The sequence below is a fragment of the Lemur catta genome, chromosome 4, assembly GCF_020740605.2.
Source record: "Lemur catta isolate mLemCat1 chromosome 4, mLemCat1.pri, whole genome shotgun sequence".
Classification (NCBI taxonomy): domain Eukaryota; kingdom Metazoa; phylum Chordata; class Mammalia; order Primates; family Lemuridae; genus Lemur; species Lemur catta.
The window spans coordinates 24,569,350-24,594,599 of record NC_059131.1 but is presented as its reverse complement, the minus strand read 5'-3'; the positions used below and the strand labels follow the sequence as shown (position 1 = coordinate 24,594,599).

General features: G+C 41.6%; 1 protein-coding gene across 4 annotated transcripts in view; it reads right to left on the bottom strand.

Annotated features, from left to right (window-relative positions):
• Positions 1-1,630: 1,630 nt before the first annotated feature.
• Positions 1,631-25,250, bottom strand: part of RASGRP3 (RAS guanyl releasing protein 3) — a 107,075-nt gene continuing 83,455 nt past the window's right edge. For 3 of the 4 annotated variants that reach the window (XM_045549363.1, XM_045549364.1, XM_045549366.1), the window contains 8 exons: positions 24,984-25,061; positions 21,398-21,514; positions 18,240-18,355; positions 13,645-13,792; positions 8,777-8,813; positions 6,678-6,803; positions 5,967-6,325; positions 1,631-2,638 (listed from right to left, as the gene is read on the bottom strand). In XM_045549363.1, coding sequence (XP_045405319.1) covers positions 2,630-2,638; positions 5,967-6,325; positions 6,678-6,803; positions 8,777-8,813; positions 13,645-13,792; positions 18,240-18,355; positions 21,398-21,514; positions 24,984-25,061 — 990 coding nt within the window. In that variant the 3' untranslated portion in view covers positions 1,631-2,629. The remainder of the gene's footprint in view (positions 2,639-5,966; positions 6,326-6,677; positions 6,804-8,776; positions 8,814-13,644; positions 13,793-18,239; positions 18,356-21,397; positions 21,515-24,983; positions 25,062-25,250) is intronic. The other variant, XM_045549365.1, reaches the window with a different exon arrangement.

The window sequence follows — 25,250 nt, the reverse complement described above, 5'->3', positions numbered from 1 at the left end:
ATACATATATGTATATACACACACACACAGTAAGTCCTCACTTAATGTCTTCGAGAGGTTCTTGGCAATGGCAACTTTAATTGAAATGACATACAGCAGGGCCTGGGATAACATCAGTTCATTCAATGTCATTTCATTGTAATGTTGACAAGAAAAAATGTTGGTCTTGTTTTACATTGTTTCACTTAAAGTTACAGGTTCCGAGAATCTATGGACAATGTTAAGTGAAAACGTACTGTATATCCACACATAACATATAGGCACATATATAGTTCATATACACATATATTTATTTGTTTTCTTTTTTGTTTATGTTTGTTTTTTACTCAAGTTACATTTAGAATCTTTGTCACAGGAAAACTGACAATATAAAACTCTTTTTATATGTGAAAACTCAAAAATACCCAAAGTGGCAAGTGAAATAATTTCTCTGAGAAGTAAAAGAATATTTATTAACAAGTTTCTCCCAGAATTTTCTTTGAAAATTTTTTAAACACATGAAAGTTTTCCAGTACTTAAATTGCTGTCTTCTGTTTTTAATATCATTACCATGTATTTCCTTGCAATTACGAATCAGAATAGATACTGTATATACATGGAACCAACACTCGGGGATGGCTCTGTGCCCTCTGAGGTGCTTGCCAACGGTGACTTCTCTTATTGTCTAGCTTAATCGCGCTCGCTCAACTGAGAATTTCATTTAATTTGCAGTATTGCCAATCCCTGAATGTGTTTAGCACAGTAAGGCAGTGCTGGCATATTTGGAACCGTATTTTAAGTCAATGGAACCACTGTGCTTTCATCCCCACACGCTCTCAGCTCCTGAGGACTGAGGCCAAGTTTTGCTTGTCTTTGTGCATCGAGCATGGGACCTGCCCAGAGCAGGTGCTCAGCAAACTTGTCCTCAGTTGCTCAGAACAGTCCTCAGCTGTCCTCAATGGAGGAAAGAGAGGAGAAAGGCTTTACAGAAGTGACTTCCCCAAGTCACTTGTTTTTTTTTTTTTTTTTTTGAGACAGAGTCTCACTTTGTTGCCCAGGCTAGAGTGAGTGCCGTGGCATCAGCCTAGCTCACAGCAACCTCAGACTCCTGGGCTTAAGCGATCCTACTGCCTCAGCCTCCCGAGTAGCTGGGACTACAGGCATGAGCCACCATGCCCGGCTAATTTTTTTGTATATATATTTTTAGTTGGCCAGATAATTTCTTTCTATTTTTGGTAGAGACGGGGTCTCACTCTTGCTCAGGCTGGTCTCGAACTCCTGACCTCGAGCGATCCACCCGCCTCGGCCTCCCAGAGCTAGGATTACAGGCGTGAGCCACCGCGCCCGGCCCCAAGTCACTTGTTTTATGTGGAATATATACACTTTATCCTCAAATGCGGACCAGCACACCTCTGTGGAATAGTTTATGACTAGTCACTTGGTATCAAATCATTCCCCTCACCCACAGGCTCAATCCCCTCACCCACGGGCTCAATCTCATCTCTGTTTCTGAATATCTTGAATCAAGTTCTCTCTCCTCTAATCGTGTAAGAAATAGACTCATATCTAGTTATTTTCAGTCAAAAGAAGATATTTAAAATACTGATATTTTAAAAGTTTAAATGAAATGTTGATCAAAGGTGATTTATAATTATTTTCTATGAATATCCTTTAATTACAGATGGCAATGTCTTAGGAAAAGTACAAGGCTTTGTTTTTACAACCAAAAGGAAGGTTTTGGGTTTTTTTAAACAAACAAAATTCTTAAAATTATTTTGGGTTTAAAAAAATTGATGGTTGGTTTGCATTTCACCTAGCCATTTGTTCCATGGTTGTTCTGCTAAATTTTATCCCCCCCAACTTGAATTGATTTCTTAATTGTTATTTCTATTTCAGAAATCTTAAGAAAGATGGCTTAACCCAGTCAGATTGGATAAGAATAGTTAATCTTCCCCCATGGCTGCTATAAATATTAGAAGAGCTTTCCCCACTATGTCATAGCTTCCTAGGGATGCAGAATTGGTAAGACTTATGTGATATATACATGTGTGGCTTGTTACACATCATAGCAAGAATACGGTACGACACGAACAATGTAAACGGCTCCTTGTTGCAAGTGATCATCATGAGAACTGCTGCATTCCAGGCTCTAAAGGGTTTCCTTGTCCTCAGCAAAATATTAAGTCCTGGTCCCATCCAAAGGCACACAAAAAGACCTCTAAATCAACTCCTTGTTAAACACCCCCTTCCCACAACCCACACAAAAGCTTATAAAAATATTGAAATATTATCCTCACCAAAAAAGCAAAGTCTGAGTTTTAGAAAATGAGTATCAAGTGCTTGCGGAAAAGCTTTCATTTCACCCGTATTATAAATGGCTCTAGAGAAAGATACCTAAGAAAACTACTAACTACGTAATACAGACCTTATGGCACCTAACTAAGGGCAGGGCAGGAGAAATAAATAGTTCATAGTCAGGGTGAATTCTCTGTCCCATAGTCCAATCACGGAGATCCCACAATGTCACAAGGCAGGAAACATCCAGACATCTTTCTAGATAACTTCCTGAGAGTCTGAGCTTTCTTCAATGATTCTCATTCTGCTCCTTCCAAAAGCCAACATTATTGCCTTCAGTTTCCACAGCCTGAAGTCAGCCATCCTGAAATACAAATCAGAACCTGTTACGTGGCTAGGTCTCATCTAACAAAGTAAGAGTGTTCCTAGAAAGCAGTTTTTCAGATGAATTTGAGGAGAACATCGGACATGATCAGTACCTTATAGTCTTAGGATTTAGTAGGAATTAAAAGATCACCTCGTCTACCCAGCACACGAAATCTTAAAGACTCCCATACAGAGTCCTAAAGGATGCTCACGCTACAGTGTTTCCTAAAGGGTGAGCCACAAAGCAAAAATCCCTCAAGATGTATGTATACATCTTATATATGTATCCTGTGCGTAAGTTTAGTCTGGCCTTTCCCAACCCTTCTATGGTAACTATTTATTGATTACATTTAATTTAGCATAAGAAATGGAAAACAGGCCAGGCACGGTGGCTCACACCTGTAATCCTAGCACTCTGGGAGGCCAACGCAGGTGGTGGATCCTTTGAGCTCAGGAGTTCGAGACCAGCCTGAGCAATAGCAAGACCCTGTCTCTACTAAAAATAGAAAGAAATTATATGGACAACTAAAAATATATATAGAAAAAATTAGCCGGACATGGTGGCGCATGCCTGTAGTCCCAGCTACTCAGGAGGCTGAGGCAGGAGGATCGCTTAAACCCAGGAGTTTGAGGTTGCTGTGAGCTAGGCTGACGCCATGGCACTCACTCTAGCCTGGGCAACAAAGTGAGACTCTGCCTCAAAAAAAAAAAAAAAAAAAAAAGACATGGAAAACAAAAGCAGAATTATAAAGGAAATACATATATTCTTACTGCCAAGACAGTAATCTCAACCTGTTCTGCCACCCAAGTGCTCAGTCGTCATTGGTGAGATGACATCAGCTGCCACAGAAAATGTTCACACCATTATGTTTTAAAATGAGTGCAAATCTTGAAACCCCATTGAAGGGAATATACAGATTACAAACACAACTACCTTTTCTGTCTTCTATCATTTTTAATTACAGGACTCAAAAACATCATCTGATACTAAATAATAAATGTGTACATCATTTTTTGTAATGCAGTTCATTGGCCTTTCCTGGCAGAAAAATTCTTAAATCTGAAAACTCCTTTGTCTGCATATTCAACGCTTGGGTGTAATTTTGTCACATTTTTTCCTTCGTGCTTTTTCCCTAAACAAGGCAAATGTCTTCTCATTTGTTACTGACTTGGATGGTAGTGAGACCATCCAAGCATGTCATATATATGCACTTTATACAACAACATACTGTCTTCATTAATTAGCACAAATGAAATTAAATACCAGTGGTCAGTGAACCACCCCTATGATTTATGAGATGAGAACATTGAAAGGGTAGGAGAACATTTGAATAGAAAAGTTCAATTTCCATAGAACAAAATTAAATTTAAAAAACCCAGATCTTTGTTTCTATTTTTCTTCAATAGAGATTAATGCAGGAAATCTTACCTACGTAAGTGATTCCTACACTTAACAAGCTGTGAATTTCTCCTAACTCAGGAGCACGGTTTAAGTAACTTGAACTGTGACAGGCCAATGGAAGTGAGCTCACAGCCAATTTCACTATTTGTTAAAGAAAAGCAGGCCCTCCTCTGAATTCAGAGATGTCCACAATGTCGGCACCATCCTGAGCACTCTCGTGGGCATCCTACGATTCTACCCAGAGTAGCTCTTCTTCTGAGAGTTCAGGGACAGCCACCACACTCATGGAAACAGCCTCTGCAGGCTGAACTGGCACATGGGGCAAGAAGCACAATTTCTGGCATCATCCAGAAAATCTTGCACAATGATTCTTTTTTTTTTTATTTGATCACAGACTCACATGAGAACCTGTTCGATACTATGGACTCCTCTTCTCCCCAGAAATGAGCATATGTCCACATATAAAGTTCTTTCATGAACCTCCCTGAAGCCATTTTTTAGACCTCATGTTTAGAGCCCTTGCCTAGTATATACTAGAAACCTTCCTCTCGCACCAAATCATGAGCCTTTTCTTATTCACCTTTATATTCCTAGCTTTAACTATGGTAGACCAGTAGGAGTGGAAGTACAGGACTGATACATTTGCCAAGATGATCAGTAGGGGAAATGTTAAAAATAAACTTGGTGTTGCAAATCCAAGAGACAGCAAATAAATTAGTTGATTGCCTGGGGCTGGGGCAGGGTGGGGGAGAGTGACTGCTCACAGGGTTTCTTTTGGGGATGATGAAAATGTTCTAAAATTAGATTGTAGTGATGCTTGCATAACTCTATATGAAAAGCCATTAAACTGTACACTTTATATGGGTCATTTTCATGGTATGTGAATTATATTTCTAAGCTGTTTTTTAAAGTTGGTGTTATGACAAAGGAAAGAATGGCTCAGCAGAAACTGACAATAAACTTCATGTGACTGGAGATAATGTGTGGCCTCCTTATTAATTGTCCTCAATGAGGAAGGAACTAGATATTTTGGCTAAAGGTCATTGGAGTTTTTCTCATCATGGGAAACTATGGAGACCGTGTGTTTAGGTATCCTGAAGAGTGGAATGTGGAATTCCACCCATAAGACTAAATATCCCGTAGGATCTCTGCCTAACCCAGACTCCTGTTTAGGAGAATGACTCAACACAGCTTCAATGACCGTTCTCCCTGACGTTGCTTTAAGGGTTAGGAATATGACAAGCCATTTTCCCAAATCCTTTTTCTTAATACACTATAGACGGTTGACTAATAAATGTATCTAACTCCAACTGGAACCAATTTATATTTAAGTATGCTCTAACAAATTTCATATGTATCCCAGTTTGCTTTGGATGATCTGAGTGTAATTCTTGTGTGGAGGCAAAGCCTGGTTTGTAGAACCTCGAGGTTCCCATATCTCTGGTTCTCCCCACCCCTTTTTCCATCATGCTGCCAAAAGTCTCTTTTTTAATAGGGGCAAGAGTATTTTTTTTCCAATTCTCCTTCCCTCTCTACAAGTCTTTGGCTTCCACTGCCTCCCCTGAGTTTGGGCCCTGGTTCTAGCTTGGAAAACCAAGCTGATCTGTATAGTGTGCTGGTCTATTGGATACTTGCAATAGTGGTGGCATCCTGGGCCATCATGTCAGTACACAGACATGACAATCTTCATTAAGTTTTAAAACTCAGTCCAGTTCAATTTCCTACATGATGAAACTGAGGTCCAAAGAGAAGAAACCGTATGCCCAGGGTCATGTAACTAGCCAATGGCAAGACTAAAAGTGACACATTCCCAACCATCCTGCTTTCAAAACTCCTCGGCTGCCTCCTAGATCCACTATAATGCTCATCTCAGGACCTCAGCCTCCTTCTTTAGATTTTATCTGTGGTTTCACCCCATACTGACCTCACCATCCTGTCTGCTCTCCTCTCCTTCATCCTGATCGGGTTCGAACTCAGTGCCTCGGTCTACAACATCCACCCCAGCCTGCACCCTGGGCTTCTCGTTTTCCCACTTGGCAAAGCCTTTGTCCTTTGCTGCTTTGTCATGGAACTTGGATTTCATTTTGGGGAAGGTGTGGGGCCCTGAGTCTCCCCAGCCAGCCTCTGACCAGACAGGTTCAGTCTGGGTGGCCTGGCTGGTGGTGGCCCGCTGCAGCCGCACAGAGATCTTGCGAGAAGAGCCTGTGACCAGCGTGATGGCTCTGCTGTCCAGGTCCCGGTGTCCAGCAGCAACCCCAGGAAACTCAAACACCTCATCCTGCACTGGAAGGGAAAACAGGATGCTGATTATTTGACATCTGGCTGCTCGATATTATAGCAAACCATCAAAGTTAGTGCAAACGACAGGAGTCCGACATGCAAGGTCCTAAAGGAACAGACTAGGGACAGAACGAGAAATTAGCTGCAGGGAAGTTGCATGTTAGTATTGCAAAGCAGAGAGAAGAGAGGGTGGTTTGAGAAGAGAGGGTGGTTTAGTCACTGCTGCTCACTCTAAAGAGAGCCTTAGTGTTTATAATGAGTCTGATCAGTTTCAGAGCCAGAACCCAAACGAGGTCCAGGTGTGAGGAAGTGCGCAGAGAGACACTGTGGCAGCAAAGAAAGCAGAGGGCATTACCTGGGGGCAGCGAGGGGCTTCCAGGCAGTGACCCGTGACTACTGCCCAAAGAGGGCGCCCGGGCAAATCTCCTGCAGGCCAGAACCAGGAGGTCTTTGCACTGTTTATGACAATTGGCTCCACAGTCTGAAAAATTCCAAATGTGTCACAGATGATTATGTATCTGGTGCTGACTGAGCTGCTGGGGTGGCCCTTGAGCTGTCCAGCCTCCCCGACCCAACCCCAGTTTCTGTGTTGAATTTCAGAGTCCAGCTCAGGCCCATGGGGTGTGTCTAGGGGCTGGAAAAAAAGCCATTGGGCCACTCTGAGGTTCCCAGAGTTCTCTTAAATTTGCTCAGTGTGTTCCTCTACACAATTCCTTGACATGTCCAGGGAGCAAACACCATGTAAATCATGTGGGGTTGGGATTCTTTCCCAGGCTGAGAGGGAATCCTCACAGAGGGTCCTGACCCAGAGTGAGGACAAGAAGCCTCGGCTTCTGGTCTCTCCCAGAGCTGACCGCGGCCTCTGGTCATTCACCGTGAGGTGCTGGTCTGGATTTTTAAAAATTTTTTCATTTCCCAAAACCTTTTCCAGAGCAAGTGATTACATCTTCTGCTTCCTTTCTTTGTACAGAAATAGAAAACCAGGTGAGCATATGCTCAATACATGCTCCATATTTGTCTACGGTTTGAAATGGTATATAGCAGATTCTGTGAAACTGCCCATTAGGATGCTTCACATAAGGCAGGATTCATATATTAATTACTACTTGGGGTAGAAAAATGTGGCCACTTGCGGAGACAGCTCACAATTGTTCCATATGATGAGGGTCCTACACTTTATTTAGAATCACTGAGGAGATGTGATCATTTTAAAGAGCGTATTTCTCTCCTACCATCAGAGAGGACCTTTCTCACTATTTCCAATACCCATTTCTCCCGCAAATGGTCTTGTTTCAAATAGGCTTAATGACACGTTCAGTCTATTTTAATTAGTTTTTTCACTCTATGTGCCATTAAGAGAAAACAAAAGATGATCCAAGGGTTTAACTGATTTTCATCTTCATAAAACTATGCATGTGTATGTGTGTGTGAAGTGCATGTGTGTGTGTATGTGTGTGTGTACGAGCACCCACATGCAAGCCTTGTATGTTTTAGGGGCTGGAGGACAGCAACCAAAATAAAACTGATGACTCACTGCCGGGCAATAAGATATTGCAGTGTTTTCGCTTCTTGAAAGTAAAAATTCAAGTTAGACCAAGACAAGTGATAAAGAAACACCAAAGGGAAAGTCCTTCTGAGCACTGAACAGTGGCTCCCTTCCAGCAGGGAAGCTGTTTGTTCGCACAGCATGAGGACCAACAACTGAAAGCTGGCTGGAGAAAAAAAGGCATCACAAGGGGAGCAGCATTCATCCGAAGGCATCCCGTGATTGAGAGATTTCTTTTTGTAGTTTTATTATATTTTTCAAGAATGTTATCAGATTCCTGAAAGAACCTGTATAAATTGGCTCTTTTTCATAAAATATCTAGCAACCTCTTAAACTAAACACCAATAAAGTGCAATAATCACATACATACAAGTAGCAAAATGCTTCACACACATTCATATTGCATTTGTCAAATATACATTTATTCAATTGTTTATAAATTTCAATTAAACAAGGGAGATAGAGGGACACATTCATTGAAAGGGACAAAAATAAGTTTTAAGGTTTCTTCTCTTTTTTTCCTCATCATCTATGTGATTTAGTGAAAAAAAAAAGAAAAGAAAAGAAAGAAATAGATAGCTATGTGTGAGTGAGAAGAAATGTCTATGAATTATATTAATAGAAATGAGTGTGTGGGTTTCTTCCTTGCAGGAAAAGGTTGTTATATATAGTATTTTCGTTAGGCCTATCCCAGAATTCCTACCTTCACTGGATGCTGTAGAAGGGCAAGGACTAGATTTACATGTGTTGGTAAGGGTGGTTTGCAACACTCGATACAATTTGAATTTTCTCCCCAAAGACCCACGTTCTCAATGATGCCAACAGCTTTTGTGCATTCACCGGACGAATTTGATTCCTACCCAAAATGTCAACTTTTTAAAAATGGTGACAAAATAACATTTCTTTACCTTTGCATTTGTATCCTTGCTTGATTATGCCCCACAGCTGTAACAAAAGACAAAGGAATGTCAGCGAATCTGAAGAGAAATTTGAAAGGGAAACAAAGCCACAGAGAAGGAAGTCCTGGTATACCTGAGGACTGGCCGGGCACAAACAGGATGTAGCTGCTCTTAACACCCTTCCTGCCAGATAGAAGAGCCCTCTCCCAGCCGCTCCAGCTGCGGTGATAACACGAGTTTTGCTTCCCTTTTCTCTCTCAAAGCCAGCTGGGAGCCGGGATGGAAAAACTAAAGTTGGTGCATTTGTCGGACTTTGGCATGATGCACTCTCAGCTAGATTTACAGGGGAGGCGACACTTTGTCTCTGGAAGCCCCTCGCTGCCTCTTTTTAACGAGAGCTGCCGGTGGAGCCCACCGCGGGAAACAAAGCAATCTAAGAAGGCCACATCATACTGCAGCATTTGGATTTTGCCAGGTTATTCTGTCAAGTAGTATTTGTACCTTGAAAGACCACAGAAGAGGAAACGACTTATTTATTCATGTATTCACTCTCCACATTTGCTCCGTGTTTGGCCTGCGCCAGGGCTGTGGGAGATGCAGAGAAAGCTCAGATTCTGCCAACCAAGGAATCAGTGACGTCCGTGTGGTTAACAAGTAGGAAGTGACACATGCCTCAGGAGAGACGGGAGGGCCTGCCGTTCAAAGAGGGAGTGTTTGCCCAGGGCATTGTCTTGGTGGTGGTGACTTTGCCCCCCTGACAGACTCCTAAGCTCCATGGAGAAGGGGGCCTTGCCATGTCCTTTCTTGTCTCCCCACAGCACTTGGCCAAGGTAATAGGGACACCAGAAATGTACAGTATGGATAATTAAATGGGTTTAACGCAAGTTGGAGAAGCTCTATTGCTAACTTTTTAGTGGTTAGGTTAGGTGGCTGTTGTCTACTTAATAAAATGATGTTTGGGCATGGTGGCTCAAGCCTATAACCCTAGCACTCTGGGAGGCTGAGGCAGGAGTATTGCTTGAGGCCAGGAGTTCAAGACCACCCTGAGCATGAGCAAGACCCAATCTGTACAAAAAATAGAAAAATTAGCCGGGCATGGTGGCCCATGCCTGTAGTCCCAGCTACTCAGGAGGCTGAGGAAGGAGAATTGCTCAAGTTCAGGAGTTTGACGTTGCAGGGAGCTATGATGACACCACTGCACTCCAGCCTGGGTGACAGAGTGAGACCCTCAAAAAAAAATAATAATAATAAAATAAAATGATATTGAAAAAAGCAGGGACAGTGGCCTCCTGGGACTGAAGAGGGTGCCACTCACAGAGCATTACAGGAGAACAATGCCCCGTGCCTGGGCGGCAGGGCCCTATAAAAACAGTAAGCTGCCATTTGCAGCTACTTACTCAAGGGCATCAGGAAGACAGCTCCTTATGGAATGGGCAAGGACATTCCACCAGTGGATTCCTTTGAGCCTTAAAAGTTATCTGGTCCTTCAAAATACATTATTGAGAGGCAAATACCTCCTGGGACAGGGGAACATTTTGCCTTGGAGACAGGAAGGATTATTTGACAGCCAACTGGAAGCAAGGCGTGGAATGGCTGGCAGAGGGATGGGCGAGATACAGAAAAGGGAAATGGTTGTCAGGATAACCGTATCTTCAGCTTTAAGATAATCTAGTTTGCTTCTCTTTTGTAAAAGGTGAATGTAATGATCCAGGAAATTAAATAATTTGCAAGGTCTCACAACCTGGAAGTTCTTTCCCCAGAGCCCCTGGGTAATGATGATAACAATAGTAATGATGATAGCTAACACTTCTTGAGCTCTTGCTGTGTGAGAGGCACAGTTTTAAGCTCTTTACACGTATTAACCCATTTAATGCTCATAATAGCCTTATGGGATAGGTAATAATATTTTTCTCATTTTTAAAGATGAGGAAACTGACCTACAAGGATGTAAAATCACTTGGCAAAGTCTTATAGGTAGTAATTAGGGAAAGATGTGTCACTTGAGGGGAAGACAGGAAGCCACTGCTCCTGGGTACTTTGTGCGTGAGCAAAAGCCACTGAGGCAGGACAAGAAAGGATAAAATTTAAGAAGAGGCATCCTAATATCTGGATATGTTACATGATTAGCATAGCCACCGGAACTGCTGAACAAGACATAGTCAAGCAAGAGTCCTACCAGGAGAAGAAGTCATGCCATGGTTTGCTAATGCTTACTTAATAACCAGGGGAAAACACTAGCCGGGAAGAGGCACTGGGTCAGTGTGCGGCCAAGGACGGTAGAGGGTGACCTCATGTAGATGGTGTGATGTGCAGGAAGTATTTCCCACAGTCCTTTGATTTGAGACCATGGGCTGCTGTAATACTCGGAGTAACTGTGGTGTAAGGAGCACTGGACTGAAAGTCAGGAGACCTGGATCTGACTCATGGTCTTGTTGCTAGTGGTCCGTGTGACCTTGGGGAAGTCACTTAACTTCTCCAGACTCAGTTTCTTCATCTACAAAATAAGGGAGTTACCAACACTCTCCCAGTTCTAGAATTATAACTCTAGAGTAAATCTAATGCAGAGCAAGAGGCGTCGTTGTCTTCCTTACCCTTAAAACGGAATGTATTTCAAAAGCAGATGGTCCACGCACTAGGCAATGGTTCCTTACATTCCCACACAATTCCCTTCAATGACACATCTATAGAGTTATATTTATACAGTCCTTTGAAAACCAATGGACTTTTTAAAATGTTGTGTGAGTAAAGATCAAATCAAATTGTACCAATGAAATTAAATATATTTTTTTAAAAAATAAAAAGGGCCATAAAAATTAAAAGTGACTTATTTTTAATTAAACTCCAAAAGTATTAAGGAACACTAAAAAAAGAAATGTCTCATACTCTGAGCTATGTGACATGCAGGATCTCTGATATTATGACCACAGCAACATGGTGGGCAAAGGAACTCCCATTTGCAGATAGGAAAACAGACTCCAAGACAGTTAATAACTTGGTCGAGGACAGAATTAGCAATGACCAAAACAAAGATTCAGACTCAGGGTTCCAGATTCCAAGTCCAGAGCCTTCCACTTCACCACAGCTGCATCAATAACAGAGCACCAGCACCAGCACCTCTGCTCTGATGAGTTGAGGGGGAGGTCGTAAGAAACACTGCCTTGCTGTTCCTTGGAACCAGTGCCTCCATAAAAGGGAGGGACAGAACAGAAGGACCAGAGGGCAGAGATAATACTTTGAGGGTTTTTTGTTTTTTTTTAATTTTTAGGGACAAAGTCTCGCTATCTTGCCCAGGCTGGACTTGCACTCCTGATCTCAAGTGATCCTCCCATCTCACCTCTGCCTAGCTGGGACTCCAGGCATGTGCCACTACACCCAGGACCCTGAGATTTGATAAGGGACTCCCAACTCTCACACCCCACCACAGGACAGATGTATCAGCCTGACTTTGAGCCAAGCCATGCCATGGCCTAACAGCCTGACCTTCTTGTTCACTACTAGATCCCACTCTGCAGGCGAATGCTATACAAGCCCCATCCCACATCAGCATTTTTCAGGTGCAGATACTTCCAAAAATTCCCATCAGAACAGAGAAACTAGAGAAACACAAAATAGGAGATGCATTAGTTTTTCAGTAAAGTGGTCTGAAGATGCGGCCCCAGTGGATATTCTGACAAAGGAAGAACTCCCTCCTGGGATGGTAAAGAGAGCTGGTTGGTCTGGCTTTGCCCTTGACCACATCAGCTGCTCTGACCATCTGGGGCCATCTTTGAGGTAACAGCTGCCTCTTACTTACCCATTCTCAAAGGGGTGTGTGCTTGAACATAAACTCCTGCCCTTGGGCTCCCCAAAGCCAGTTCTTTGAGCATGGGATGGGAAAAATGTAATTTAGTGGTAGGATGTGAATTCAACAGGGGTCAACAGTGGGATGTGACTGCTGAATAAAGCTGACATACCTGAGCTCTGGCATCTATAAAAAGGGGCAATTGTCACACTCATCTGTAGGACAGACCTCTGTCACCTGACATACCACATTTTCTCATTTCATTTAACTTAGGGATAAACTGGAAGGCGTTCATGGCCCAAGAGTCTATGTTAAGGCTAGGACCACAGAGTGACCTCAGTTTCCCAAGAATTATCAAACACGGGGAAGGAAGCATATAATCATCACATGCTACAATGTAGGTAGAGCACAGGACTCAGCGTCAGAACACCTATGCTCAAGCCCAAGCTCTGGTAATGATTAGCTGTGCAATCCTGGGGACTTGGTTACCCTCTCTGAACCTATCTGTCTTCATAGCCAAGACAGAGAGAGTAAACTGCCCACCTCAAGGGCTCATTGTGAGGATTAATTACATTAATGTCTATGGAAGTTTTTGTTGCTGGCAAGTGTTAAGGAAATGTAATTTATAATTACAACCATCTTCTCTCCAAAAATATCTTTTCCTTTTTGAGTTGTGAATTATTAAGCAAAGCCATGATGGATTCCTTGTGACTAATACCATATGAAATGAGCACTGGAAGGAACTGGCTAAGATAAATGTTCCCCTTAATTGCAACCACTTACAAATATCGTTGACGAATGCCAGCGCTTACTGGGCTGACACCTTTCCCTGGCAGGATTCACAGACAAACCAGTCTCTGGGTTAACAGGCTTCACCAGCCTTTCCTGTCTTTGCCGGCCCTGCGTTCCCAGAACGTAGCTAAACCCCATAGATCCTGCTTTTGTTTTTATTTAATCTCTAATTTCAGGGAGCCATCATGTTTTCCTTCTGATCCAAAGCAGACAACGGACTCTATTTAGTGTATCATTTTCCCACCTCCTCTGAACGCCGCACAAATAACTACACACCAGAGAAAATAATGGAAAACAGACTTACAAATCCTGCACAGTGTTCGCAGAAGGTTGGCTTCAGATAGGTCATCTCCTGAAAATTATGGACAAATCCCGGTCCCATTTTACAGTGTAGCTGGGATTTAGCTCTCAGGAAGTAAGCCATCATTTCATCTTTACTAATCAGGCCATCCCTGTTAAAAGAATCAAAGAACGAAGGGATCTTTGAGTATCACGTTGCTAAGTAGCCACCGTACTCTAATCACATACCTCCCAAACCTTTGTGACCAAAAGCAGATGAGGAATGTTCACTTCTCTGTTACATCCGAAAGGAGGGGAAGGCTTCAAACGACAGCTCCAGGTGTTCAAAATCTTTTTCAGTAAGCAGAAGAAGGTGTGCGTGTATGTGCCTGCCTGACCATACTCATGTGTGCATACATGTGGCCTGTGCACCACAGCACAGAAATCTTCATTACCGAAGAGAAGCTTCCAGAAGGACATCTTTCTAGCCATTGCCCAGCAATAGAGTTGCAAGAATTAGGATGCTGGGGAAAGGCAGGAAACTGTAATAACTGCACCTGCCATTCTCAGGTTCATTCAGCTTGATGCCATCCAGTCTGCTCCCATGGTGATATTTTCATTCACTTCTCACTGGCTCACAGGCCATTCGCTAGAGCAATTCCTCCAGATCTTCTCCACACAGAACAAACCTCCGGTTCTCCCCACCTCCCTACCCTGACTCACCACATACCCTGACTTCTTGTTTATCAGAAAAGATCAAATCCACTTGACATGGGTGAGCTCCATATTGGCTTCCCTCCACATTTGTAAAGAGATCACACCTTTCCTTGACAGTTCAGAATTCCTGTGTGTCTCCCCTGTCCTCTCTCGGGGTCCTCCTCTCTCTCCCACCTTCTCCCCACTCTCCTGCCCCCGCAGACTCTGCCCCTTCCAGCTTCTGCTCCGTCTCTTCCCTCATGTCTCCCTCACTTTACAAATGTGCGCAGGACTTTCTCTTCTAAAAAATCCCTTTCCTCAATCCTGCCTTCTCCAACGCTTGTCTTTTCTCTCATCCTTCTTCTTACTCCCAAAGTTTTCAAAAAGAATATTAATTAGGCTCTTTTTCCCTTTCCTCCAGTTGCTCTTTGCTCCATATAATAGGGATTTTAACCCTAGCATTCTATTAAAATTGTCACCAAGGACATCCTCCATGACCGTTTCTCATTGGCAGCAGGTGACACAAGGCACATTTCCTCCTTCTTGACACCCTCTCCTCTAGCGACCCCTGTGATTCCACACGGCCCTGATTTTTCTCCTTCCTCTCCTGCTCCCCCTTCTCTGGCTTTTCTGCAGGACCCACTTGTTCCTTTCAGCTGCTACACGTGGGAAGGGGATTCACCGAGGACTCATTCCTCAGGCCCGGGGCTCACCTCCCTCTAAACCTCCCCCCCAGAGTTGCTCACACACTCAAGACTCCAGTTCATGCCACTGGGCTGAAGACTTAGTCTACATCTCCAGCCCTGACAGTTCTCCTGAACTTTGGCACCACTTCTGCAACAACTTGCTGGACGTCTCTTCCTAATGGTCCACTCTCCTCTCAAAATTGACATACCTAAGCCCAACTCCGCATCTTTCTTCCCAACACTCCCTGCCCCAGGCTTCCCTATTATCTGCGATGCTATAATTCCCCTGCCCCCTGCTTGAGAATTTAAGATCCCTTTCTCAGCTTTTAGGCAAAATAACTTTAGTAATACTTAAAATTTATAAAATTTAAAGAGTCAGCATGTCTTGCTGATCTCAAGAACAGCAAATTATCCCGCAATCACTGCATTTGATCACAAACACACATAAGTGGCAGTATATTCATGATGAAGAAGGTTATTTACGTAGCCTAGCAGATTATAGAGATGTAGATGATATAGATACAGATACAAATATGGGCACAGCACCACCGAGTCACACAACCCCGGGGGCAGAACAGGGCCCTGGAGCACAATGCCCAGGCAGCAGCCCTGGCTCAGGCCCTTTCCTGGCTTTATAGAGAAAGGAGGAGCAATGCGCGTTGCAATGCATGTTGCCTAGCATGTGCCCTGTCTTTAATCCTATAGATCTGTTGATACAAAGTAGCTGCCCAGCCAGGAGCTACGTTTCCCAGCCTTTCTTGGATCTAGGTGTGGGTCATGTGACTACTGGCCACCATGCCAACTTGAGCAGATGTGAAATATAATACTTCAAGACCAAGGAGTTTGAGAAACTGTGGTGCTTCTCCACCTTCTCTTCTCTCATCTGCCAGAGGTATGCAGGGGAGTCCAGGACAAAGCCACAAGACAGAAGGAGCCTAGTTCATGAATCAGCAGGAAGAGGAATGCTGACCACCCACCAGGAACACTGGACTCTTCCCTGCATGAGGACAAAACTTCAGTGTGTGAAGCTACTGAAAGTTTGGGGTTTCTCTATTACAGGAACTGCTGGGATCTAACTAAAGGCACCTGGAAATATCCCATCCCTCTCTGCAAAGCAATCCATCCCCAGCTTATCGTGGGGATTTTCACATGTCATCAATGGGCACATGCATTCTCAGGATGGTGAGGCCAGTTTCCGTGAGTGCTGGGCTGGTCCTGGCATTGACCCAGAGAACGCACTGTGCTCACCACCCTCTCCCTCCCTTCTGGTAACCAAAGACACTGGGTTGTCTCTAGCCTTTTTTTTTTTTGAGACAGAGTCTCGCTCTGTTGCCCGGGCTAGAGTGAGTGCCGTGGCGTCAGCCTAGCTCACAGCAACCTCAAACTCCTGGGCTTACGCAATCCTTCTGCCTCAGCCTCCCAAGTAGCTGGGACTACAGGCATATGCCACCATGCCCAGCTAATTTTTTTCTATATATATTTTTTTAGCTGTCCAGATCATTTCTTTCTATTTTTAGTAGTGACAGGGTCTTGCTCTTGCTCAGGCTGGCTCAAACTCCTGACCTCAAGCGATCCTCCCACCTCAGCCTCCTGTCTCTAGTTATTAAGTGGAGTTCTAAAAGGATTTCTACCTGAATGAATGGAGGAGTTTTATTTGGTCACTGACCCATCAAAACCTCCCAGTATGGCCTAAAACCTATAACGACTTCTTCCTCCTGGGATCTTTCTTTCATGGGAGGCAGATTAAAAGTTTAATGTTGTCTAAAATAACAGATCCTAAGGAGCTTTTTGTGGAAGAACAGATCCTTGAGATGCTAGTAGGGACTGCAGGGAAGGGGAAAGGTTCTTTGGTAAATATATACATATATGTAAATATATAAAATAAATTTGTGAAACAGTGCACAGCCCGTCTACCCCCTAGGGAATCACAGTGTAGCACACCTTAGCCTATTAAAAGTTTTGGGAAGTTGCACAGTAGAGACACCTATTTAACGAGATTTAACCCTGTGTTTCTCACACTTGACTAGTTAATTCCTTTTTCAAAAGTACTAATTAAACTGGGCGTGGTGGCTCATGCCTGTAATCCTAGCACTCTGGGAGGCTGAGGCAGGAAGATTGGTTGAGGTCAGGAGTTTGAGACCAGCCTGAGCAAAAGCGAGACCCCTCTCTACTAAAAATAGAAAAATTAGCCATGTGTGGTGGCGCATGCTTGTAGTCCCAGCTACTAGGGAGGCTGAGGCAGTAGGATCGCTTGAGCCCAGGAGTTTGAGGTTGCTGTGAGCTAGGCTGATGCCATGGCACTCTGGCCCAGGCAACAGAGTGAGACTCTGTCTCAATAAATACATACATACATACATACATAAATAAATAAAATAAAATAAAATAAAAAATAAAAATAAAGTACTAATTAATAGCAACTTCTGTGGAACAGTTTGGAAAACAACACCTTACAGAAAACATCTTCTTTTTGAGACTTTCCAATATTAGCCACTCAAAACTTTAGTACAGTTAGCCATGGTAAAGTTTGAGGTATCAACTTAAGGTATCACATTGTCTGACAAAGGAAGTCATATAAGCAAACTATGAATAGTTCGACTAATCTCACACTATTAACAATTAATCAAATTGTTAGTGCCAGGCTTTCTTAGCATTTTTTTTTAAATCACTTTTTTAAATGAGTTGGGTCTTAGTCTCTAAAGCCATTTAATTTTCCAGGAATCATTTGAAGCTAAAGAAAAAATGAATTTTTTCTTCATTTATCAAGACAACTTTTGATCAGAAAAAACAAAGTATGGATGCTTCTTGGCCATCTGCAGCTACTATCTGCTTTCATGAAGACCATAAATAATCTTAAAAAAACTTAATGAATTTTAAGATTTCCCTCAGGTCCACTAATGCTGAGGAATCTCTCAGGCTATATCTAACTATATTTCTCCTCTACTCTTTTTTAGTGGAGAACTTTTGGTGTTGAGAGCTAAGCAGAAGTGTTATATAAGAAATGGAGAGCCAGGCTAATTTGCAAATGGACACCGGTTCAAAGCTGGTCTGCCCTGTGATTCCATCCAACTGATCATAAACACCAAGAATAAAATCAGTGACAAATTAGACATCTCTCATCAACGCTGTCTTGAAGGGTTGAAGGTGTCAAGATGTAAATTGTAGGTTTCCCTGATGTTCTCTGATAATGACTTTCTGCTTTAGGACAGTTGAATTAAAATATAATAAAATTAAAACTTACTGATCTTTGTCCAGCACACAGAAGGAATCCAAGAAGGGAAAATTGGCAGCTATACTTTCAAAGTCCTCTTGGGAGATGTACCCATCATGGTCATGATCATAGTTCCTAAACACAGACTGCAAAAAAAAAAAAAAAAAGGACAAGCATTTATTGAATGACTATTCCTGAGTCAGGTTCTGAACTTGTTATTGTGAAAGCAATGATAACTAACATATTATCCATCCTGTCAAGGAGCTTAGAATCTAGTGAGAGATAACTAAATCAAGAAGACTTTATAATATAACTAGGTAATTGGTTTGCTGAAGATAAAAACAGAATGGGTAGGGGCGGAAAGGAGGTAGATTGAGAACAGTTTCCTGGAGAAAGCAAGGTTTAAACTGAGACCTCAGGGTTGGGTAGGAGTTAAGCGGGGTATATTTACAAATTCCAATACTCTGACAATAGAAAATAAAGCTTTAAGATGTTACAGTATCTCCAAAATTAAAGTATACATTTAATGCAATTCCAATCAAAATCCTGGTAGAAATTTGTTGTAAATGAATAAAGTAATTCTAAAGTTCAAATAGAAGTGAATGTGTTAAGAATAGGCTAAAAATTGTTTCAAATGAAGAGTAATGAGGGGGACCAGGCCCTTCCAGAAAGCAAATATTTTACAAAGCTACATTAATCAAAATGATAGGGCACAATTTACTGTAGACAGTGGAGTCCAGAAATAGATCTATGTATATGTAGGAATTCAAAATATGAAAAAGTATCTTTTCAAATCCACAGGGAAATTATGGATTATTCAATAATTGTTGTTTAGTTAAATGGCTAATAATCTTACAAAATAAATCACCCCCAAACTAAATTCTAGATATATTAAATATTTTAATGTAAAAAAGCTATAAAAGTGTCAAAGATAAATAGACAAAAATATTTTTTCATTTTTCATAATCTTTGTGTGGGAAAGGCCTTTTATAGCATGACATCAAAGTCAGAAGCCATAAAGAAAAAAATGCAAAATATCTGAACCCAAAAAGCTCAATTAACAAATTTAAAAATAAATGACCAACAGAGCAGTTTATTTGCAACATATGTGAGAGCAAAGACACAAAAGTTGAACAGGCAATCACCAAAGTAAAAATACAAATGGCCAATACATTCAAGGAATGGTGTTCAACTCTGCTAAGAATTATATATATATAAATGAAAATTTTTGAAGTCTCAGATTAAATAGAACATTAAAATACTGTCATTGATAATTTTCTAGGGTATGAGACAATAGGTGCTCTTGTAGCAAGTTAGTGAAATAAGTAGCCACAATGTTCTTGGAGGACAATCACTTGAAGAAGTGCCTGCTCACTGACAGGGCAATTCCACTGCTGGGAATCTGTTCTAAGGAAATAATTGAACAAGATTGCTCAAAGACATACATGTATGTATGTATGTAGTATGTATATGTGTGTGTGTGTATATATGTATATATGTAAAGAGAGAGAGAGAGAGCATAAAGTCATGCAAGATAATCAACAAATCATCGGTGGTTAGTTATCTCTGGAGAATTGAATTACCAAGGCCTGAAAGTAAAGCTTTTTATTTTCTATAATTTATGTAATGCTTTAATGTTTACAATGATCTGTCTTCCTTTATAAGCAGAGAAAAATTAAAAAGGTTTTTCAGTGCCCTTTGCTAAATTAGGTTTTCCAAAAAAAATTGTATATTCTTTCTGAAAACACATGTATGCAAATGTATATTTGAGTTGGATTCCAATTATAATTAAATTTTCTCCTCTTTCCCAGTGGTTTTTATGTTATCTATTAATATCTATATTGTCCTACGCTGCAAGCTGCTTCAGGAGTACTTTGGGAAATATGCAGGGTATAAATAAATGAATTAATTTAAAAAATTGACTAAAATGGGTTATTAGCTCCCATTGCAAGTTTATCCACAGATAACTGAATTATAATTGCAAAAATCACAAAACATTACATTTTTTTGAAAATCCCAATATCAATATTTATCTATAATCGAAATTGCTTAGAAGTTAACTATTTTGCAGTGCCTACTATTTATTTTGACACCCATGTATATATACTAAGAGTACCAGATTTTTTTGTGGAATAAAACTTACAATGCAAATTCATAATAAAACAGAGAAGAGAATGAGAGAGAGACAAACTGAGACTCCCCATGTGGCAGCCAGCCTGCATAATGAGATTGGGAGGGAATTGTTCTGCCTTCCATTTCCTGGTGTCAGACATTCCTAAACTGCAACTGGGTCCTTGCAGTCCCTGAGGCCCCTGTATCCTTTCCCCACTTCCCTGGCTGCAGGCTGGGTCTGTTCCTACCATCACACGGCCTCCACTGGGCCTTATCTCCTTCTCAGCCCTTTCCCTCACCAAAATTCCTCCTGGCACCACCCTTTCTAATCTTTTCTTCCTGTCTCACACTCCATAAAACTTTTCTTTCAGTGCCTCATAGTTCCCCGGATTATCCAAGATATATTAGAATATTCTTGCTTTTTCTTTAAATAACCTTTCCCAGCAAAAAGCACATTATATTCCAAAGACTCAATTCTACTGCACCAGTGGATGTACCTACCAATCCATTAAATAGATGTTTAATCAGGGATCACAGTTTCCTGTGCCTGAGATGTTTCCACGTTCCCTACATTGGCATTTCTTCTCTTCTTTGTATGTGGAAAACTCGGACAGAGGCTTGTCTCACATCAGGTGATTTTTCTGACCTCAATGGCATTGTGCCGATGTCACAAAATCCCCAGAACACCGCAGGGGAAACTATCCGATTTACAGGATTGTTTTCCTGCCCTCAGGAAACCAATTTATTGGGCATTTTATTGTGACCCGTGTGAGTTTTTCGTGAGTGATTCGAATCCCCAAACAGTCCCAAGTGAGTGGCGATGGCAGAAGTGGCAAACGCCTGGGAAAGAGAGGACCTGGGCAAGGGAGAACAGACTGACAAGAAGGGGAGGGGACCTTTCTGACAGGTTCTCCCCAGAGGCCGATGCCAGGTAGAGCTAAGTGTCTGCTAAATGGTTCCTACCTGCCAGAGGGCTGTTTTCATGGACCCGCCTCATTCCTGGACAATTGCAGAACACTCTGGAAAGAGAAAGGGACCTTCTAGTGCTCTCCCTTTATTCTCCCTCAAACACTTACCTCGACTAATTTCCGTATGTGCTTGTTGATGACTGTGGGGTCCGGCTTCGGCATCACCCCCGACGCCCACTCCAGGGGCACCACAGGCTTGGTGGGCGTTGTAGGGGAGGTAGGCTGCTGAGAAAACACACACATTTCTCAACTTTAACTGGGGCCTTGAGCTACTAGAGACACCGAGAAAGACAAATAGGTTTTGGATATTACTAATACCAGTAAAATTACATTTATGTAGCACTTAAATGTTTATAAAACAAGCATCTTTTGTTAAGGGAATCTAATCTATAACTAAATACATGTTTAGATAGTGCCTTTTGTTTAGCAGCAGCCTAACTTCTATTATAATATTTTAAACAAGAAAAAAAATGCATTCCCAGTCCATCCAAAAATCCTATCCACGTTCCCCAAATATCACTAAAAGATCCTAAACCCCCCTATATAACCATCCATCATGGATTTTTGTATAATACAAGATATATAAACATCGGTTATCTAATTCTTTAATACTTGGTATTAGCGATCAATTAGTAGGTGCACGTAGCAGATAGGTATCAGTACATGGCCAAGTTCATGTCCTTATGCCTGCACCTCATTTTATGTGTTTAATCACTTCTGAGTGCTCTGCTAATCATTAGGTCTCTCTGGCCCTCTTTGGTGAACTTCCTTTCCCCAAAGGGTTTTCCACTTACTTTCAAGACTTTGCACTTCATCATGTGAGGAAGTTGGTGGCATAATGCATCACATGTTTGAACAACACAAGCACACAACTCTGTCCTACCAGGAGACCAGCAAAGGCTGCAGTGCATTTTCTATCCTTTTTCTGAAACCCTCGTATGAGGTCAACATTTTTGTTGGTGCACATATGCAAACCCGTGATAGCAAGTTTTTCATTTGATAATGAATGGGGGATAAACATTTTTGCAAGAGGAGCTGAGGAGCAACCATACTCATTTAAGCTCCCACGAATGTTGGGAAGTGGGTGTTACTAGTATCCTGCAGGTGACCAACAAAACCAAAAATTATCTGCCTTTTGGCTATGTTCACCCCTACACTCACACACACTCACCCCACACTCACACATACACATTTACACACATACCTACACACACCAGGCCTCTTCCTGTCAGGATTTTCGTCTTATTGATCAGCTAAAGGATAAGCCCACAGTTCCCTAATTGTATAGCAAGGTGCTCTGGAGCACTGCAGTGAATTCAAACAGGCACCAAAAGATATTTCAAACGTGAAATATGAAGATACTCAATATTTGTTGGATGCCACAAGAACCACCACCTCAAAATTGCTCAAGTTCCCCCATTAGATCATACTACACTCCTTGCAATGATATCATATCATTGTAAAGGAACAAAATTTAGATTTACTCGAGCTTATTTTCAGGATAAATTCTTGCCAATTTTAGGAGACATTTCCATCAAACACACAAAAGTCTTTTTATTTGCTGTAAGAGCAGAAGCTTTCAATGTGGAACAAGAAATAACGGTGGCAGCGTCCAGCCTGATTTCAACATTTAAAAAATTGTAGTGTCCAACAGGCACACACATCCATCAGTAAGTAATTGTGGTTATTTAAGAATAAAATAAAATATTAGTTTTCCTTAAATGTAAGTATATTAGTTTTTCAAGTGTGTACCAAGTTGTTAGAACACGTTTGGACCTAGCTATTCTGTAAGTGGAATGGTTGAGGTTTTTTTTTTTCCTGACCTAAGGGTGCCATGAAAAAAAAACTGCTGAGATAGTAAAACACAAAGAACTAGTGAGCCTCTAGGAACAGAAAAAGGTTGAGTACCTCTGGGACTCACTATTCAGGTTAGGTCAGCCAGCACCGTCTGTAAGCACAGTAAAGCTACAGGCTCTTAGTGATAGAATCCCAACTGGAAAGAATTCACTAGTTATCAGCACATGTCAAATAGGATGGCACTCCACTTAGAGAAGAGACAGAAAGAGACTGGGAAATGTGTTTCCATAGATTCACAGGGTTTTAGCACTGGGGAAAGGACTTTGAAGCCTTCTGCTCTCACAATAAATAAAAAGACTTGTGTGTTTGACAGACATGTCTCCTAAAATTCGCAAAAATTTATCCTGAAAATAAGATAAAGGACGTCGAAAGGTGCACAGGCAGGCAAGTGTGCTAACATGGTCATTCCTACCCTGTTCCTCGTGTGAGGGGTGGTAGAAACAGCACCGGGATTGAAGACAGGCCGGAAACCAAAGCCCAGTTCTCCAGCTTCCTGGCTGTGTGATCCACTAAGACACCTGCGATCACCAGACCTGGTTTCCTTAACAGAGTTAATGAAATAATGCGTGTATGATGCCCTGACAGGCGTCCAACAACTGGTAGCAATCACAGTGCCTGGTAAAGGTAAAGGAAGGTGTCAGGAGGTGGAAATTCTGGGTACAGTACAGCTTAACACACCATGACCAGGTTCATAGTGCCAAAGCTATAGAATGATGGAGCAGCTTACAAACTCCTTTTATTCAATAGCTCTACCCTTCTTGCTAGCTCCCGGTCATGCTAACTCTAAAGTCTAGGTCTGCATTCCTCCCTTTGCCTGTCCGAAAGGCCTCCCAGGAGGCCCCGTTCTGCAGTACTCTCAGGAGACACCTCTACAAACTGGCAGGAAGTAGAACGCACTCATGGACCCACCACATGGATTATTTTAAGATCAGAGGCTCCCAGGTCAACTGACTCAGACTTAAGTGCATGCCCTGCCAGGGCCAGCGAACAGCTGTCATCATCATTCAGTCTCCTTCAGTCCGCTGGTTCGGACTCACAGCAGGTGTTAACGGACTCAGGGGCTGTAGTTGTTGCCAATGTGCTACAGAGCTCAGCTGGTAAGGAGGCAGGTAGCACATGAGATCTTTATAAGAAAATTGATATCGAGATAGAATTGTAAGAAGCAAACACACACATTTTTTCCTTCAACATGCAAACCTCATCCTCACCGTAAATTTTAAATTCATCCAGGCATTTTTTCATTAGTGTAAAACATATCTAAAATATAGTTCACTCACTAAAACTAATAAGCAGTGTACATTCAATAATGTAATTTCCTCAATCTCATTATTTAATGTTTATTTCTTAAGAGTTAGCCACTGATGATGTGAGACACTATCCAACGTGATATTGAAATTCTGAGCTGAGTCAATCATTTTTAGAGAAATTTGTGACTTACGATCAAATGTAAAATGTATCAAATTTTATGTTGAATGGAGTTTTTTTAAAAGCCCGGAAGAGTCTAAATGATCTTTAACATTAAGATGAGTTACTATTCTTTGTTTTTTTCTTTTTGGTCCTATGTGTACATGAGTTCTCAGCAAGGACACAATAAATAGAAGATCAATAATAAAACAGAGTAATGAGAATGACGTTCTTCCTCTTTATTTGCCTCTGATATAAAGAAATAATTCTCAAACTGTCAGGGCTAAGCTGTTTCATTGCTAAAGTGGGAATAATATCAATTTCTAAAATTCTTCAGTCTTTAGAACACAAAGCAACACTGTAACAGCCAATTACTGTAAATGACCCAAAAATGGTGTTTGGCACTGATTTTTAGAGAGAAAACAATACTTACCGATTTAGAGTTTCTAGGCTCCAGCACCAGTGACAGTTTGTAAATATCATCCTCTGTGTGATAGAGGTCCAGAGAAAGCTGCAACAATGTTAGAAGGGAGAAATAAATATATTGGATAGTATTTATTAATTTACATTGCTGAAATACATTTCACATTGAATGTTTAAGTTCAATGTCTAATACAATAATTTGAGTGAATGCAGAACAATAAAAAGACAGCACGCAGGGGCGGAAAATGAAATTTACAAAAGGAACCGTTAATCCCGG